At 45.3% G+C, this 20,913-nt stretch overlaps 1 protein-coding gene across 1 annotated transcript in view; it reads left to right on the top strand.

The window, feature by feature from the left end:
- Nucleotides 1–11,947: 11,947 nt before the first annotated feature.
- The window catches only part of LOC143362754 (neurotrimin), a 131,804-nt gene continuing 122,838 nt past the window's right edge, over nucleotides 11,948–20,913 (top strand). The window contains exon 1 of the mRNA XM_076803175.1: nucleotides 11,948–12,113. Within this exon, the coding sequence (XP_076659290.1) occupies nucleotides 12,035–12,113 (79 nt within the window). The 5' untranslated portion in view covers nucleotides 11,948–12,034. The remainder of the gene's footprint in view (nucleotides 12,114–20,913) is intronic.

Raw genomic sequence — 20,913 nt, 5'->3', positions numbered from 1 at the left:
CCATAAAAAACCTACCGTAGTTTGGCGTAGTCAAAAATCCGAACAACCTCAGCTGACGATCACATGTTGGCCTGCGAACCGTTAGCGTACCGAAATTTATAGTTTTATAGCCGTAGCCGCCTGTAACCAAATGTATCTTCCACTCCCACTCTTCCTAATTTTCCACCACTTCCAAACACATCCTTCAACCAATCATAGACAACTTCCTAAGACCACACCCACATCCGAGCCTACCTTATTCCAAAATATTGTAACAACAACAGAACTGTCTGATACACCAACCTGACTACTAGTACACCGAGCTGTCTAGAGCTATCGAGAATTCGAACTCCTTCAAGCACCGAGCTGCTTAGAAGCTACCGGAGGCAAGCCGAGTCTTGCCTTTTAGAAATAAAGACTAGTTCTCCGGAGTTTGAATTTACAATCATTCGCCGTTATTCCGGGATCGACGCGACACCACACAATGAAACAAAACATAAAGCCATCTATTAGTGAAAACCGAAATTACTTTCTTGCCAGCCTAATGTGTCACTGGCGTTGTTGACACGTTCCCCGGGATTTCGCAACGATTACATCAGAGGCATCAAAGTTCCGCGAATCAAACGCATTCCTTGAGCGGATCGGTCCGTTCTTTGTTAACCGATTAAAATTGCATTGGACGGGGCCGGTCACGTGCTCGCGCGGACGTAGCTGCGAATCTAATTCGATTCGTTTGAAGTGAACGCGGCCGGGTCCCTTTGGGAGGAGAAAACGCGAAGAACGCGAGCCCCTAAGAGGCCCCGGGAACGTTGCCGGGGAAATCAGGTGTGACGTGTGCGCCCTCGTCGTCGTCGTCGTCGCGTCGCGTCGCAAATCTCCCGGTTGATTCATTCCGGGGTTCACGAGTTCTGGAAGCGTCAGCTTGGAAAAGCAATTATTTCCGTTTAAGCTGCCTCGCCTCGCCTCGCCTCGCCTCGCCTCGCATCGTCTACAATTCGTCGGGGCTGACTCGTGTCGGAGAAGGGGCGGGAGGATGTCTCCCCGCGTCTCGCACGTTCACCTCGGACACGGAAGCTGAAGAGCTCGTTGCTTATCCGAGGGTCGATTTGTCTGTCGAAGGCCCCGTGTCGGAATAATACGCTACATCGAATTGTGGTCGGACAATGACGTTTCCGGGTCCCCCCCCCCCCCCGGAGTTTCCAGCTTGTAAAACAACTCGAAGAGACACAGATTCATGATGTGCATCGCTGGTGCACGCCGAAGGACGGACGGGGGATAGAGGAACTGTCCGGGACCGGTGACGGATGCACAACGTCCGAAACTGTTTCCGTGCAGTTTACGTTGCCTAATTAGACGTTCTTACGAAACTCGTTTGTCAAAGGCACGCCGCGCGAGCGCGCGTAGGTGTACGCTGCTTTCCATTGGTCCTTCACAGTCGCGAGGAATTAATTGAAGGGCTCCCGCCGTCCCGGGAACCATGGACGCTTGATTAGGGATTTTCGGTCAGTTTACGCCTTTAATTAGCCTCCGCCCACAGAGCTACATTTGATTGAAATTGTATGACTGATGATGAGTCGCGTCGAATAATGTCGACGGCGGACTGGAACTGGACTCGCCGGCTCGACGACCCGACTATAGTAATTTGCAATCGTTGAACCGTGAGCGCCCCCCGTCCACCGGCAGCATTCACTTTCCGTCGCTCTGCGAATGATCGACCGTCGCACGGTGGGACGCATCGCAATTATATTAATATTTAACATTTACACCAAACCGGAAACAACGGGCAGTTAAAATTCAACTAGATGGACGTGCTCTATTGAATATCCGGACATTTTGATGCACAGAAGTGCATCCAAAAGTAAGCTGGAGCTTGCAACTGTTGTGACAATTTTGATACTGATAAAAACTATATCTCGAGTCCCTTGATTAACTGAGGGCATTTGTCATGATCAATTGCTTGAACAAATGTTTGAACAACAGCACATATTGTGACACTGTGAGGAGAACACAGAGAATATACGAATACAGTGTGTACTCTATATATGTCGACGAAGCCTGGATGATAAGAGTCCCAGAAGTATCCCCACTGCCGCGGGGTATACCCCATGAGGGACCATGAACAGAGACCTCTAAATCTTCGCTGTCCTTTTCCACGTTCGGCGTGGATCAAAGAATAGTATCTCCTGGCCGATATATGTCACTGACTAGACCAGAGTTTTGGACATGTATCGAGTAAACACTGTGGAAACTTCTATTTTAGATACCGTTCAATTTTTCCTGGATTCTATGGTAATTTGATCGATTATTTTAATATTTGGAATTACAGTAGAACCTCGCTAGTGGAACCCTCGTTTAATGGAATCTTCGTTCTTTGGATACTAGTGGCCTCCGCCACGAGGTGTCCAAGTGATCGACACTACGAATCACTATGATTGCATTTCCGTTCCGTGCAACGAACGAGGTCCCCTCTGTAAAACGAAAATGAACGAAAACCAGCTGAGCATACTTTATGCCATTTGTAAGGAGCTTTTGAAGGTCGAACTGGAAAGTTGTTTGTACCACCGCCCCTAAAAAGCTGCAACAGGAAAGAACAAAGTTTAGAACGAAATTGCCGTTGATTAAAGAAAGGGATTTGGTTGTGCATTGAATTTTCATTTGTACCGCCGTATGGTTCGAGAGGCTCGCAAAGTCGAAAAGGTATAAACGCATTTGTAATTCCGCAGAAGCCGAGCGGAGCCAGTTGTTTTCTCAGAAAGGGGGCTTTGTGTTGAGCCAATTTATTCGGCGCAACGAGATTCCGTTACGTCGTACTACAATTTTCGATTCACCTTGTATAAATACATAGGTCCCGATTGAATGCGAAACATTTGCCAGACGAAATATCTTCGGTCAGTGAAACATGTAATTGGTTTTGAACGTTGGACCGTATCAAACGTTCAATGAAACGTGCGCAACGGTACTATTTGTGATTAACATATACGATGCGTCGAAATTCGCTTAAACATTGCGGATCACGTGGCACTTTAACCACTGGCAAGTAATTCCCGTGACGCGAATAACGCTGCTCCTAGATGCTGTCTCTCATTCGCGAATCATGCGTTTTAATTCACTCAATAATCTTCGTTACTCGTCCCCTTTCAATACCGCACAACGTCAAGAATTTTTAGTACAACTGCACCGGGATCTACTGACATAATTACACCCAAAACTATGACATATAGGAAAATGTATTCTCGTAAGAATTTTCTTCTTGATTCCTAATGTTCTTGTTTACATCGTATAGCAGACCTGGGAACTGGGGGCCACTCTCAATTTCCCTTCTACTGAGCAACCCCCATCCACTTGACTCTGCGTAATGACGTGACACTTATCTGTATACACTAGGTTCCAGCAATGTGGTCAGATTAAGTCTCCCACTGTGACTTGCCCCTTCCACGACGCCATTTCCCCTTCCCCGGCGGCGAGCATCCCCACTCTACCGCCACGGACCGATCACGTGACGTGATGCGCGCATCCTATTCGCGTGGCGCCTGCGCCTGCGCCGTGACTAACCCGGTACTGGCAGAGAGGGGGTAACTGTGTTCCCCTCAATTTCCCCTGTTTTCCATCACTGGGTCCGTTTGGTGACATTTCCAAAAAAGTTCTTCCGATTTAAAGTGTGTGCCATCAATTGACTGACTGTATGTCCTCAAAGCTTTTGTAGTTAATGAGAAATTGAAAATATTTTTATTCACGCGCGTCCACACTTGCAACAGCGACTTCGAGAATGTTAAGAACCACTGTCCCAGAATCGCCGAGAGCCGAGCCGAGCCGAGCCGAGCCGAGCCGAGTCGCGGTTCGACTCTCATCCCCCGCGGGGATCCGCGGCCGTTTAAGGGCTCGCGAAATTCCAGTTCGTTTCGAGTTTATAATGAAGAGTTTTGATGCGCGCCGGATGACCGGGGCCGAGAAAATTTCGAAAACATTTCACTCAATCAGTCCCGGTGAACAGTTTGTTAACTGGAGTGCGGAGGAGCACTTTAACACAGGCGCGCGTGTGTTTCCCGAGCGGTGTGCGCGCAACGGCAACGATAAAAGTTCCAACCCTTGCCTGTGGTGTTCCCCGCGTGTAAGTAGCGGCCGCGGGATACCGAATACGCGCCTCGTTCATACACCGAACGCCGTTGTTTACGGAGTAATCGACTGCTAACTCGCGACGCGACATGATTAATGACGCGTACACCAACCTGGCCGGGTTACCAGCGACCCGGATTTCTCAGAGTTCTACTCTTCATCGGCGACCTTCGCAATTAACGTCGCGGAGTCGACGATTCATTCTTTCGACACGTTGCCGGCTGAATTAGGAAAAGTTTTTATTCGTCAGAGGACTTTTATCGGCTAGACAATTCGGGACATATATCGAGAACACACTAGGTTAGGTACTTCTGCTAGGGCACAAAAATGCGTGTGAAGCAGGGCGTGCCCCTTCCACTCTGATCCATACTGGGGACCTTCTTCTCCAGGATACAGAGATTTCTCTATATATATGTCGCCAAGGCCTGGATGATAAACGTCGCGGAATTGTCCCCACTGCCGCGGGGTATACCTCGTGAGAGGGATCACGAATCTCGAGAGACCTCGAGGAGTGTGAACATAACTCGGGCATGTCTCCTGCACGATGCATGACGCTGGCAAGACCCGCGTAGCTGACAAGAATCGGATAGCGGGGCGTTTCGGTGTTATAATTTCCGTGGAGGATGTGTAGCAAGCTCGCGGGGAACCCCGGTTAAGAACCACTGTCGCGTGAGCAGGAGCGTAAAGTTTCCGGGCTCGTTACACGGTCTGTCGTGCGCCGAGGTGGGAGGCTGGAACGAGCGATTCATGATCGACATCCTCTTACGAGGTAAGTTTTACGATGCAATCAGAACCATTGGCAGCGTGTAACGGCTCGATGTCGCGCGGGCACGGCTTCCCGCGGGCTCTTATTATACAGGCACACGTTACGTCGCCGGTGTAACACGCTCGTGAGGACGGTTAAGGGCTCGACCTCGCCAAGGTCCCCGGCCGTGAGCGTCCGCGGCTCGGCGAGGACTTTCGACAGAGGACGCGACAGGACGCCCATGCCGCGCATGCGAGAGGTTAAACAACACCGGGCCACGGTTATTAACGAAGTTCCCCAAGTTTTCTCGTTTGTGCCGCTCTTTAGCTTCACGCTGGGCCACATTAGAGCGTGTTAAGTGCGCCCGGCAGACAACAAAGCGCCGCCGTTACGGTTTGAATAAGGCAGAGGCAGAGGCTGAGGCAGCGGAGGGCTGCTGCTTCTTCTTCTTCTTTTGTCGACTTCGACTTGTCTGTCCCCGACGTCGGCGTCGACGTCGCGGCGGCCACCGTCAGCCGTTGAGCTTTCGGTTGCCTCTTTTAGCGAAAATCGAATTACGCGCCTTTCGCCAGCAACTCGCCGCCCGGAAATGAGCTCCCAGTTCTCACCGGAATGAACGGTTTCCAAGAGTTTCAACGTCTTTCCTCGCTCCGGCGACTATCTGCGACTACCTCCCCGCGCCCACCCCGTCTCCCTTTCCCTTTCCACCCCCTTTTTCCCCCCAGCCCATTCAAAGGAACGTTTTGTCGCCCCTCTTCGACGGTGATTATCGTGAATTTGCGAGAACGGTGACCTGTGTTCCGATTCGACCCGATCAACTCGATATGGTATTTCGGGAGTTCTTCTCTCGCGAGACACAGGGTGCACTGTTATCTTTGAAGTCTGGATTTTAAAAAGAAGTTTTCCGGCGATGATCGTTACGCCGCGCGGAGAAATGCAAGGGACCCCGAGGTTTGGTGCTTCTCTTTCGTCAAGTTCCGTTCCGGGGGTAACGGAAACATTGAACGGTTTTTAAATGAAACGGTTGGACGAAAGTTTGTGTTTTTGTATGATTTTGAACGCGCGCGACTACGCTCGCTTGCGTGTCCGCGGTCTCGCGGCAACCGGGAAACTTCATCGTGAATTGTTATTGTGCTTTTAACAAGGCCGCTTCACCGTCTCGCTTCGTGCTCGTCTGTTCTCCGTTTTATTCTAATTTTCGGGGTCAATCGTGGGGAAATTACTAGATTTTGCAAGATACGAAGGAACTCGCACGGTGCATAAATGTTTCCAAATTATTTAGCGCTAGAACACTGAATCTCTTTGCATTTGTAGCTTGCACAAAGTGATGTATTTTCTGTAAGGATTATAATACGAATTGGTTAATTTTATTGCCACGGTAATATATATGTGTTGGAAGCATTTACAGAATATCCTTGTTCAGTTCATACGGACTTCATCGTCTGTTTCGTATTAGATAAGGAAATAAATATTATCTTCGGTCCGAATCGTTCGCATAACCCATCGAATATCGTGCATTGCGCATCTGCGAAGCGTCGTAAAATTTTAACGCGTTCCACCATCATTCAGTAAAGAGACGTCCGCAGCAGAATGCACGGGCGCGGAATTAGAATTCGCAATAACCGGCTTTAACGGTAATTAAAATTTCGCCGTCATTACGGCCGAACACGGAGGTGTAACATAATCGCAAATCGTTAACTTTCGAATTAACATAAAGTAATATCCGCGTGCGTGGGCTCCCCCTAACCACTCGTCCGTTTCCTCTCTGTTTCATCTCTCTCTCTCTCTCTGGCTCTCTCTCTCTCTCTCTCTCTCTCTCTCGTTCGCTCTCGCAACCTCTGTAAACTTGGATAATCCGACGTGCGTGAGGACGAAAATTTTCGAACAATAAACATTTATATTGCGAGCGATTTTTATGGGGCGCGTGTTGTATTTGTCGATACGATGAAACAGTTCTCATTAACAAGCGAGAAGCTCGTTAAAGCGGAGAGCAATTTATTTTTCGTGCGCGATCACTTCAATATTCGAATGGTTTCGACGCGATGAACATTTATCGGCAAAAGGGAAAAGTATGGAAAAATGTAGCGCGCGCGAGTTCTCCGCCATTATTTCGCGCGTGTCCAACGACGACATACATATACTACGAAACCGGGTGAATTTAAAGCATTCTTTGATCTGTCCTCGTTCGCCCGGGAGAGATGAAAATCTGTTAAACTTTTATGATCTCGCATTAATGAACAAAGTTCAACTGGCGGATTAATCTTTGCGGTAATGAAAGCACGGAGGAGGCAAGTTTCCGGCCTGGTCGACTGACGGCAAAGCCTCGCGCGCGGATACTTCGCGGTTAAATTTTAGTGAAAGAGAAACCGTGCACTGTGTCAGAAACGATCGCAACCATATTCCCTTCTCGCGCAGAAGAACAGTCCCGGAAGGAATATCGACAGCTGACATCGCTATGACAATAGAAAAATATCGATATTTTCGAGGCTGCGATCTTATAATAAATTGTTGTCATCCGAAAAATTTCTTCCAGTTTAAAACACCGTCATTTCATCATAATTTTCTATCGGCGTGCTCGATCCGTTTCAGTCGCCGAGGAGTATAAACACATTCGTCCTACACTCTATATGTCAAAGTCACAGCGAGAAATGCCGTCCAGGAGACGTATGCCGTCCACATATTTCTTGGCCCCTCGCGGGGTAGTGGGGATAATTCCGCGACATTTATCACCCATGCCTCGGCGACATATATAGAGAATTCGGTGCATACAACAGATTCGCAGACGATTGCGAGCGTGAGGATCGGGTACGACGATCTGATGTCTGCGATGGCAACGAATTGACTCTCCGGTGTACACTTGGAGATACGGGACGCGCATTACACGCGTAATTCCGTCGATATTTCACGTCGATGAGCAATAAAACGACTTTCCATTAACTACCGTATCATGCGCGCGAGACTGCGAAATGATTAGACGCGGGATACAACGGCCGATCGATGGAATGGACTATATTTCCGTGATGTTTCCCGCCGCGAGAGTTACATCGATGAATTATGCAGGCGTCGGATGCAACTTTATTTCCCACGGCGCCCCACCTTCTAACGCCTCTTAATTCGTGTTTAAGATATTTAACACGTTCTTTCCCCTTCACCGTCGCGATGGAGAGGGGCGAAATATCGTGGTCAATCGGTTGACAACAAACATATTAAAGCTATGCTGGAAAAAATTCAATTGTACGGAAAAAGTTACTTCAAATCGCCTCAGAGGAGGTGCAACAGTTTTGGGGCACCCTGTAGATTACATTGTTACAGCGCACTTTACGGATACGCGACGTTGGTACATGAAAGATAAACTAAAAGTACACAATATTTTGATGGAACGCCTTCTACAATAATGCCGTATCGTTTAATTGAGCTTCGTGGTAACAACCAAGTATTAATTTTGTGTTTGCTCAATTACGTTCTCTCCCGCGATTTATTACAGCACGCTGGCAGCATCAAACACTTGACAGAGAACTCCGGGTTCTACTCGTGACTTCGGTGGTTGTGGAAATTACGGCTGTAGAAAAATATTAATTCCGGTGCAGTCGTTTTATTTTTCACGTAGAAATTCCCTAATAGAGAAACCGAAGTTTTAATTGTATCAAAGTTTTAATTGAAAATGCGAATCTGCGAGAAAGTCCACTGTCCGGTCGTAAGAATTTTCTTTGCAGTGCAATGAATAGTATATCACGTAACCAAGAAAGTTCCTGTGAAATGAATTAAACAGGAAAGTAGTCATCCTCGTCATTTTTCTATGCTGTTTTACACAAATTCTCGTTTCCCTGATTTTCTAAATGGTCGTTCAAATAAGTGGGACGGTTAATTATAATATCGGATAAATCAACAGTTGTTACCACTAATTAATACAGTGTACACTTACATTTAAAAATCACTCCTTTCTGCCCTTGGAAAGTGTCAAGGTCGCCTTGGTTACTTCAAGCATAATGTCCTACCTTTCAAATCAAATTCTGTCCACTTTATGTTTACAAAAAAAAAAAAATCAATGTGACCTCTACGGCGACCAAGGTCGAGCTACTTGGCAGTGGGGGTGGTTCTGGGACTTTTATCTGCTAGGCATTTGCGACATATATAGAGTAATACATACGTACGTACAATCAAGACATTACTGTAGACAGTCGGAGGGTCCACGGAGACCCTGCGTTCGCGCGAGAGGGGACTCTGTTCGGCGAGTGACGCAGGGATAGATGACCCCGAGGTAGCGGAAGTCATCTGAAAAAGGTTTCCGGAAGAGTTTAAGCGTTTCACGTCTTTCGGGATCGCGGCATGCGAAGTAGTGCAAGTCATAAACCCGACCCCCCACCCCCCCCCCTCCCGACCCGTGCTAGTATTCGTAACAGGCATTATAGTACCTCCGTACATCGCACTATTTCGAAGAATGACTTTAAGTGCGAGTGTACCAAAAGTTTCGCGAGGGTGTCCTCGTAAACCGGTAAGAGATGGCTTCAAGGTGACGGCAGGAAGCGAAACGTGTTTCTAACTCCTCTACGCCCCCGCCCCCGTCTCTCTCTCTCTCTCTCTCTCTCTCTCTCTCTCTTTCTCTCCCCCTCATACTAACTCTGTTTCTGCTGTACCTACGCTTCTCCTCCGGTGTGTTAACTTTCTCCCCTCGCTTGCTTTCATTGGCGAGGTAAAGTCGACGAGATTTCCACCACACGACCGTCCGTCCACACGTTTAGACATCTTCATGCGCGTCGACGAACTTACCCGGTCTCGCTATTGACAGATCCTGCACGGGAATATTGTTCTGCAGCTTATTAGAAGCACTTAACAGCGAGTCTATACCGCGCACGATCTTTCGATCGTACTTGTGAAATATTAACCACCCCCCGGGAAACCGGTAAAGCTGACGGCTACCGTCGGTCGTGATCCGCATAAAAGTTTCGCAAATTCTGATTTTTAATTTTCATTTATTTTCGGATTATTTCCCTTGTTTGTATTGTACGTGCAAACATGGAAAAACTCGACGATAAATTGGCAAACATTGCGCGAATAGTAAACACATGCGTGCGTTTATATGTATATTTCTCATTTCTGGAAATTATACGAAAATCGGAATTTTCTCCGACGAACAGTGAATTTTTGGGATTTTCCGCACGATAAAAATATTGTCGATTGTAAGAGGGAACAAATAATATTTTAATAATTTTGATGGATCAAGAATGGTGTAACAATGTCCTGAAAATTTTCCTATTTATTCCTATTTATTTATGGAAATGTTTGTCTTGTGCTGTTTAAAATCCAAGTGTAGCGATAACTGACAAATGATAGATAATAAAAAACAATTGTAGTTATTCAATTCGAATTTTCAATTCATTCAAAGTGTATGAGCGAAGTTGTGCCGGATTTGTTCCTGCGTCTGACCATTGCTTGGTTATTCTACTTACAGTGAAGCGTTGGCCGAAGTGAAAGAGTTCCTCCATAAATCTTTCCAGTATGTTTTGAGTTTCACTTTCGTTTAGTAACGTGCTATGTTTTGTGTATAATACTGTACAAAAATTATGAATGAACGCACATAAACAAAGAAAAACACGTCCTACCTTGACGCAACTCCGTAGCGAACTATGACTGTTGGGGGAGGGGACAGTGCCTCTACGTATGATCCTAAGCTATTAATGAATTATACTGTTCATACTGTTTTACTGCCTACTGTATCTGTCTTATAGTGTCTGTAAACAACCCGCCACACCTGGTCTCTTGAGATTGGTGGCCGGTGGCAAATTATACAACAACAACATAAACTGGCTCACGAAAGTATTCGAACGCCTTTTAGGACAGTAAAACTTTTTCTATATTTGACCGAACGACTTGACTTTTTTTTTAAAGCAATTATAAGAATTGGCTCACCGAATGACGAAAAGATTTTGAAAAACTTTCAACTGCTAGGAATTATAGGAGCAAATAAAAAGGGCACTTTTTAAAATCTTTCTTATTTGAGCCTGTAATGAAAATTCAAGATATGCGTTTTGTAGAATCCCATAAAATTTTCAGAATAACCAACTCAGATCTCCAAAACGCATATTTTAAATTTTCATTGCAGGCTAAGGTAAAAAAGTTTTATGAAAGTGCCTTTTCAATTTGCTCTTATAATTCCCAGGAATCGGAATTTTGTCGAAATCTTTTCCGGACGTCCTTCGGTAAACCAATTTTCCTAGTTGCCCAGAAAAAGTCAGGTGGTTCGGTGAAATAGAAAAAAAGTTCACACCGCTTTAACCCTTAAATGCATGAGTGGGGTGCACAAAGGACCCCAGTATTGGATTTTGTGTTAACATTTTTAGCCGCGGCATTTTTCGTTTACAGAAATTGTACAGTTTTACAGAAAGTTTACAGAAATAAATTGTTGCTGTGATCAAAGTTAGCAAGGAATTAGGTCAGTGGGGTCTCCTCAATGGACCCCATGTATGCATTCATATTCCTAATATTTAGTTTACCTATGCACTTAAGGGTTAAAGGTCGTTCGAGTACTTTCGCTGTGTGAGTGTCGCATAAAATCACTTGTACCGTAAACCGTGTCGTCCATAGGCCGTTTAATTCGTCCGTATCGAGCATAATAAATGACCCAAGTAAAGCCTAAAAAAAAAAGAGAAAGTGAAGGAACCAGTCACGTAAGCGGTAAAGTGTCATCAAAGCAAACTGCGCGTCAAAACGCCTAGCTGGTCGAGAGTAAAGAGAACGCGAGAAAGAGAGAGAGAGAGAGAGAGAGAGTCGGCATCTCTCGGTCGTCTATCAGTCCTAAGGGGGACTTTCGCGGTTGGATTCCTTAGAGCAGTGGCGGAACCTGTGTCTACGTGTGTTTTTCGCTATCCTGGGAACGTGTCTTTCGTATGAGGAAGGCGGGTCCTATGGTTCGCGATGGCGGAGGGCACGTGAACCTGGACGAGCGCATGCGAACCAACCCTAAAGCTCACGGCAATCGAGAAAGGATGCTTCGCCCTCTCCGTTCCACCGTCCTCCCCCACCCCTTATCGTCGTCTTTCTCCCGCCATCGGACCACCGGCAACCTCGTTCTCACCCTCGCGGCGGTGTTCAGTCTGGTCGCTGGTGAGCCGGGGTAGCCCGTTTCAGTGCCAGTCCGCACCGAGATTCCGGCGCGTATCGTACCTCCTCGTCGCGGCGTATCGCCAAAGCCTTAGATGGATGTCGCTGAACCGCGTTCCCGTCTCAGCGATTTACGTCGTCGCGCAGCTGCTCCTCGCCCGTTCATCCTTCGTGGAAGGTCAGTGACAACAATCAACCGTTCTACCGGCCGGCGATATTATCCTTGTGCGGGCAACCTGCACGCGAACGAGTCCGTCTCAAGAATCGTAAAACCTCCGGTAGAGCGAGCCCTCCCCCAGTGTGGTGACACGTGTGTGACTCGTGAGCGTGCAGATAGATCTCGACTGGTACGGACGGGGCGCGATCATCGGATGTCACCTCGAATCACAGATATATATCTTCGAAAGCCGACCAACGGATTCGAAGCCGTTGACCCGCGTGATTCGAGACTCGCTACAGTGCGGATACACTACCGTGATCGCGTCTCCGTTACAATTTTTTACCTGTGAACGTGGAAAACGGGAGCATGTGGATACACCGACCGCCGGGATACCGCTACCACTCTAGGTCCACTGGATGTCTGTTTTCGACACACCTGCGTAAGAACCCTACACGTCGCAGAGCCGTTTCTATTTGACCCGGTGCGTAATAATCGCACAGGGATCTCGATTACGATTTCCGGTTACGGAGACAACACCCGTCCACGTTTTGAAACGATCGGCGCGGGGGATATGCTTATTGAGTTCGATTTATTGGGTCGCGCGTGTAAACGCTCCGGGAAACATCGCATCCGCTCATAACCGCCAGGCCCCCGGTTATCTGCCATTGGATCCTCCGCCGAAGTTGCTCGTTATCCCGGAGACAGCACAGCCCGGGAGTGCCAAGCCGGGTATCCCGTTTCGTGTCCGGGTTCGCGATTTCTCTCGCCGACGTGCGATTATCCCTCGATATCGCGGTACATTATTTATCCTCCCCCTCTCCCACGGATCCACCGAGACCCAACGGCAATCCCCACGGTCAGCCATAAAAACGTCGAATTTCCGGGGAGGCGAGAAACCGTGGAACGGGCCAGGAAACTTTTGTCCGTATCCAGAGGTTTCTGGCGCTACCGCTTGCCCTCTGACAATAAGGAATGGTAGGGGAGGAGGCCCGACTGCTTGCGAAGCTTTCTGCCTTTTTCATCCACCCGTTCTTCCCTCTCCACCCTCTTTCTATTCTCTCTTTCTATTTCGACCCGGCTCCTCCAGTCTATTCGGAATAAAATAGTTCACTCATAGACCGGAAATCTGCTCGCAACCCCGTGCCAAAAAATCGCTGGCAACCTAACGATGCTCATTTAATTTGAGGCTAACAAACGCCCAACGGATACCATATATATTTCTAAAGGGCTGCTCTTGTTCTTTGTCTCTACTCGTCCCGCCGCGAGAATCGCCTGTCGCTTTTAATTCGCCCGACGAATCCTCCGAAGTGGTTTCTTTTTTTACGAAGGATTTTCCCTTTGTGAGTTAGTGTCGGTGGTGTACCGAGAGTTGTTGTTGGTCGTTTTTACACGCGGAGCCGAATTTGGAAGACTGTGTTATGTAGTTGTCAACTCTGGCCGGAAATTATTCGATCTAACAAATCGAGTGTCTGTCGTTGTAAGTATATTTTCAAGTATGAAAATGAATAGGTTTGTTTTCTCGTAAGGTACTGAATGGGAAAGTTTTGGACACTGTTTTTTGGAAGGGTTTCGCCAACCCTTCGTACTCAGAATATTTTTTTTTTTTTTGGGCAATGTCGACGATTGTCAGAAATATTTTAAAGTGTTCTACTTAATTTCTTCGTCATTTTCCTACAGAGCTGGCAAATTTATAATGTTATATAAAAGGCAAAGGAGTTCGTCATTTTATTGTTTTTCTTAAATATCATTAACTCTCGTATGCACAGCATTATTTTTCGATTTCATTTACGATTTTGATCGAATATTTTCTGCCATAAAAATTATGGAGAAACGAGTAATTGATAACGGGGGAGGGGGGGAATAATATTGGTGACTGATCGAACGAAACAAAACTTGCAATTGAATACCGTGGGAAACTGGAGTACCTGGAAACTATAAAAAGAAAATAGTGAATTATACTATTCGCTACCTGTCTACCAAAGTACACAAATTTCTGTTTAATTTCAGTTTATTTCAAGCGGTGTTTAAACTTTTCGTTTGCGTAAATGTTCGTGGCCCAGTTACAGATAGAACAGTTGGTTCGATCATAAATAACACCGCAAGTTGTTTAATAAGGATTCGAACGATGAGAAGCGTGCAGGTGCGAAGATCTAGATAGAAAGTGGCAGTGGTTCTCAGCTGGCGACGTGATAATCTGTGTACGAACCATAACGATGGAGAGTTCGCTATTCGCATTAACAGTAGCCGTGCAGTTCAACGACAAATACAGGGTGTCCCAAAAAAAGATTTTTCTTTCTTTTCGGGGCGTACTTCATTGGAAATAATGAGTGAACCAAGATTTAAACTGTGTATACATTTCTTTGGGACACCCTGTATTTAAACTTTTCTCTGAGCTGCTCCTCTGTCAAATAAATTAACTCGAAAAACTAAAATTCAATTATTTCAATTTTTGTCGTTCAGTGGTACTCAATCTAATTAATTCAAGAATTTAATTTTAAATGGAAAAGGTAAAATTTAAATTGTGTGAATTGGCAGTAAAATGTAAGAGAGGACTAGAATAAATTTTGAATGGTTTAAATATGAAAAGTTTAAACGAGAAAATATTGATTTAATTGTTATTGCTAAAATCCTATTTAATAGGAAAAACGTGTTTTTAACATATTGTCACGCTTTTCGAAGCTGAAACTCGTAATGAAATTTCTCGATATCTACGTATACTACGCTCCTTGATTCGCCATCGCTATGAATTAGTCCGCCGTGATTGAGTCGTTTGAATCGATGCACAGCATTGTTTGCGCGACTCCATTGTACGCAGACTGTATAGCACGGAGCGGTCATTAATATACAAGTACCAAAAGACGTCACCGAGCCCCGAAAATCAGGGGAACGATCTCTTGCTTTCACAATATTGATCGATCCGCTACTCAAATAACTGCCGGTTGTGCCGCTTATAATAACAGGGACTTTAGACATCATCGATAACCGATTCTTCATCCTCTTAGCACAATTTTTTATTATCCACGACAACAATATTCTTCCTCCGTTTGCTTATGAAAAATCCGGATACTATCCGAACGCTCAAACTAAAAATCAGGAGTAATATCTTTAATTTATTGTTCAATTCAATCTAATTATTTGATAATAAATATTACGTTCTATATTTCTTTTCTTTTGCTACTATTATTATGGGACCGAGGCAGTACATTATACAAAATAATAATTGTGTGTATAAATTATAAGAGACAATTAAATCGTCACTCCTTAATAATTTGAACAAGATGAAAATAATCAACACCCTTAAATTCCTTTTATTGTTTTAAACACGTCATTTGTGTCATAAATGGACAAGATCCGCGGAGTAATTATAATAAACGTACAGTTTGTTCTCAGGCTCGTATAATGTCGAAGTATTCTAGTGTGATAATTGTCGAGGCAAATTTTCGGAATAATGAATTTTCAATTGGGATAAAATTAAACGAATCGAGTCTGGAGTAAAGAACGATTCTGCGCAAATTATTTTCTGATCGGTTGTCGCGCAATCACGGGAGGATTTTATGGATCGAAAGAGAATAGGATGCGACGGAAAAATGAAAAAGTACAGTTTGTAATGCACTTCACATCAATTACGGTTATATCCAATCTGGGTTTATCGTTTAGCCAATTGATTTAATGCATCACACTCGGGCTCGTATATTAAGGTTCCCTTTCAACGATTTCATTTTATATCGTCCCTGCATATCGGATAGCACACGACCGGTAATATACAGTCGTTCCTTTGACTTGTTCGTGTTGCACAACTGTCAATGGTACACACGGTGTAACATAAAACACTCCCCGCCGGTACTATATAATTAAAATATGATACTCCAAACGTAGGTGAAAGCCTGCTTATTCTTGCATTGGTAATCACGGAAACAAGTCCGTGAACGTACACCCTTTTAATTTCCCTTCTCGTCACAACGAGCACGGAACGATTTTCAAAGGCTCGGGGACGTCGACTGTTTAATTCATTAGCGTCATTATTGTCGGACGTCGAAGTGGACTGATTCACGGACATTTTTATAAATAAACGATTAGCGAGGAGAGGTAAACGTTTCGAATCTCCGGCTCGCATTCATACCATTTCCATATTTAAACGAATGCGTTCCATTCGAACGAATTTTAAACGAAAAGAATTTATTGATTGGATAATGATTATAGATTTCGGTAAATAAAATACAGGAACGATCTAATTACCGATTATTTAAATTTTGTTATTTAGTAATGTGTACGTTATGAGATAAATTCTTATATTTTATTTGATATAGTAGCATTTGTCGCCGTGACTTTGACATTTAGAGTATAGGACGAATATGTTTATACTCCTCGAGGCCTGGGAATCTAGACGATATATGTCCCTGGGTGGACCCGTGTTGTGGACATATATCGAGAGAGTACTGTATTTACCGAGTAAAGACTGCGGAACGAGAAAACAATTGTATTCATTTCTCGCAGAGTAGATGTCGAAAAAATGGTTTTCATGCGCGGTTGGTTTACAACTGCAGGAAGCTCGAAGCAAGAAATTCTGAGGCTTTTGTCGACGCACTTTCCGCGGCTCGCGAATCTCGGTGTTCCGCGGAACGGCTCCGTCGTACGTAACCCTCGAGTTCTCCCGCCAGTGCCGTCAATTCGGTACACTTCCGGGCACGACCGGGCCCGGGTCTAAATTCGAAATTGAACCGCGGAAGGCAGGAATTCCATTCTGCCGCGAAACAATGAAGTTTTCGCGGAGAACGCACCCGGCGCAAAACCCGACCGACAACGAGACTTCCATTTTATTCCCACTAGTACTGTTCCGTGTTTATCTAATTGGGCGGCCCTATCTCAGTTGCCCGGGGAAGTTCAACTGCTCCCGGGCTCTCCGCTGTTCGTCGGCAGACACAGTTGGACCACGAACTGGCTGAAGACGTTAAGTTTCCGCGCGAGGTGGAGAGCGGAAACCGATTCTTGACAGCTCGAACCTAATGGTTGAACCTGATCGTTGACCGCGCGAATCGGCCCGCTTCCGGTATTATAATCGAACGATCCGCGACGGAAACGGAGAGCGCACTATTGTAGTATAGTTAAGGGGGGCATCCACGTTGACCTTAATTTAACCCCTTAACGCACAGGTTAAAAAAAAACCGGTAATGAAAAATCAATTTTTGATATACTGCGCTTTTGTTCCATGGAAAAAGGCTGTATTTTATTCTTGAATAAATAAGTGCTACAGCTTACAATCCCGTGTAAATGATAAATATCAATAAAACGATTTATTTTTCTTTGCTTTCGCATTGTTATTTTCAGTTCTCGATTATAGTCGAGTGTGAAAAATTATAGCAGCATGAAATACAACGCCGCTCGAATTATCTCGAGTGTGCACAGTTTGGCCTGTTTAGCGCGCTCGAATTAACTCGAGTTAAGGGGTTAAACAAAATATTTTTGGAACTTTGTTATCATCATTTCCCGTCCACTCGATGCCATTAACCCCTTGCACTACTTTTTATTTTCCGGTTACAATGATCAGAACTTCTTTGATGCCTGTACAGGGTTTACTCGATATATGTCCCAAATGCCTAGCCGATATAAGACCCAGAACTGTCTCCTACTGCCGCGAGGTATACCCTGTGAGGGGCCTGGAAGCTCGAGAGAAACGTGGATGAAAGAATAATATCTCCTGGCCGATACTTGTCCGTGGTTAGACCCGTGTTTTGGACATGTATCGAGTAAACGCTGTACTCTGTCCAAAAAGACGAGTTAGAGCAGAGAAACGAAACAGCAGTCTCCTTTGTTAACCCTTAAGTGCATAGGTAAACTAAATATTAGGAACATGAATGCATACATGGGGTCCATTGAGGACCCCACTTACCTAATTCCTTTACCTAACTTTGATTACAGCAACAATTTATTTCTGTAAACACATTAAACATAACCTAAATATTGACAGAGGCAAATAGCTGAACTCTCAGTTCACAAATGGCGCGGCTAAAAACGTTAACACAAAATCCAACACTGGGGTCCTTTGCGGACCCCACTCATGCGTTTAAGGGTTAACCATAGAAACGTAACTCCATCGCACTCGTGTCAATAAAATTTGCTCACCGACTGGACCCGTACGGGCCAGGAGCTGTGTCCGAAGACGTTGAGCGTTCGCGCGAAGCGGAAACGGATCGTGGACGGCAGGATCGTAATGATCGTTGATCGGTCGATCCCGCCGCGGAACCGGCGCGTTTCCGGTACAATTAAACGACCCGCTACGGAAACGGAGAGGCGCGCATTATTGTCGCAACGGGGGTGGGAGGGAGGGAGGGAGGGAGGGATGTAGGTGGCTTTTTATTTCGGGGTGTACAGTGGACAAATGCAACGTATCGAACTTCCGTCCCGGTTAATTTATGGCGATGGGATTAGGGGAGTGAAACGCCGGTATGGGCAGAAGAGGGTGGCCGGAGAGAGGGAGACCGGAAAATGGCAATTCTGCAGTGCGGGTAACTACCCCGCGTGCTACTGCCTGCTGCTGCTGCTCTCCACCCTCTTCTTTGCCGACCGAATCCGGCCAACGAGTTCAGACGCTTAAGAGGCGAAACGTCTCTCCCGTGACCATCGTGAAATATCACTGCTAAGAGAAAGAAACGATGCGCCTCCGCGTCCCCTACGGAAGGGGTGGGGGTGGGTGTGGGGGGTGGAGGTTGACAAAAACAGGGGTAATAAAACTCGGCGAATGCCCCTGTGTACCTTCGAACCGGGGAGAATACGTTCGGCCGATTACCTCGACGGTAATGTTCCCCATGCATGGGAAACCCGGCTCGAAATCTCCACGGGTCCGCGTTGTTTTATTGAGCTGCTTATTTCTTTATTTACGAGCCGGATCCCGTAATTACGCGGGAATTGGCACGGTCTGCAGCTCCGCGGTATGACCGGACAGTAATTAGAAGCGAGCGTTGAGAGAGTTGCGGCGAGATGCTCTGCTCTTCCGCGTCGATGGAGTGGGGACGCCGGATTTTTATGAACATTCATAGCTCCTTTTTGTGGCACAGTACCCGATCATTCGAACGCCAATGCTCGCGCAACGCTTTACATTGTGATCCAATGTGAACTCTTATACCGTTCTCTGAATGTACACTTTTCTCGATATATGTCGCAAATACCTGGCTGATAAATGTCGCAGAACTATCCCCACTACCGCGGCGGGTACATCGTGAAGGGCCTCGAAGCTCGAGAGTCCTCGGACGCCGAGGAGTGTAATCATAATACGAGTCGGGTACGACCTTCATCTCCTGGACGATATGTGTCGCTGGCGGGATCCTTGTTGGTGACATATATCGAGAAGAATGTATATTCTGTCGATGAATTACAAGTTCATTGTGTTACGGTGGAAATTGAATTTTTTGGTCATCTACCTTCATCGATTGCAAGACTGTCATTTGTGTGACCATTTACTATAACATTCTGACCATGTGTCACACACAATATCGCATAGTGCGTCGATGTGTTCACTTCCCCACTTATCATAGCATGGATACACAAAATCACATGAATTAGTATTGAAATGAACGTAATTTGAAATTAAATTTAAATATCTAACGTGATAACTTAAATATCTAAAATAATCTAATTTAAATATCTAAAATAATAACTTAATACCTGTAATATATCTTAATATCTTAAACAGTTAAATATATTAATAGCATTTCTAGATCAAAAGGCGTCGTTATTAATATATTTGCCAAGAAACACACGGTCAAAAAACTGCAAAGTGAATAACTCGAAATCGGAAATTCTCGTTGGATGCATCTGATTCGGACTGCATACAGTGCATATTTCCCCATCATTGCGAGAGCTGACAATGCGGACTACTTTCGCGTGTTGCATACTTAAATCGTGGATCTGGTCGGGGCGCGTGCGATAGATTGTATTTAACAAATACGCGCGACCATAATGCACGCATTCAGAATCAGTTCGTTAAACAATTTATATGAAACTTGTTGTGGCGTATCCGCGTTCTCATGCGAATAAATAAATTCCCGGCGCACGTTCGTTACGCGGCCGTGCCAATTAAAAATGCACGTAGTTTCTCGTCGAAACTATTACACCCCACGACGCGGCATCGTCCTTAAATTCACGGTTTAATCGACGCCGCCGCTTGATCGTTTCACAATTCGCGTCTGATCGTTCGTAAATTGCGTATCGATCGGTCGTGATCGATAAGGGGAGAGAGTCGGTGCGGTACCCGGCCACTCTAAGTTTTTGTAGTACTATAACCCGGGCTGCTGGGTTATCGCAATAAATTGATATTAAAACGTTCGAACTGAATTTCATTTCTTGCACGAATAAACAAAAAAAAAAAAAATAATTTTCGAGAATTTCGACGAACCATTCATTCTGCGAGGAGGCGAAGCTAATTCAAGCTTGCCACTAGAGCAAAGTGCACTCAGCGCCATAAGTGTTCCTCTATCGAAATTACGTTTACCCTCCGGTATGAATTGAATCCGTCCGGACCGTCGAGACCGAATTTCTTCTCGGTGAAAAATAATCTAGCAGACAATATTAAACATTGAATATAATACTCTCAATTTTAACAATGTCCAAAATGAGCGAGCATGATCACAATTTCTATTCATCTTTTCACGAGAGTACTCTAGTCTGGTTATTTCATGTCGTTTTTAAAAGTGCAGGTTTTTGTCTTTTAATGTTAGGATTTTTACATTTTAATGTTTGTTTTTTTTTTGATTATGGATTTTTTTTTATTTATTTATTTTGATCTTTAATGTTAGGATTTTTACATTTTAATGTTTTGTTTCAA

Source organism: Halictus rubicundus, chromosome 18 (genome assembly GCF_050948215.1).
Source record: "Halictus rubicundus isolate RS-2024b chromosome 18, iyHalRubi1_principal, whole genome shotgun sequence".
Lineage (NCBI taxonomy): Eukaryota > Metazoa > Arthropoda > Insecta > Hymenoptera > Halictidae > Halictus > Halictus rubicundus.
The sequence above is the reverse complement of the archived record's forward strand: the minus strand, read 5'-3'. Positions and strand labels throughout refer to the sequence as shown.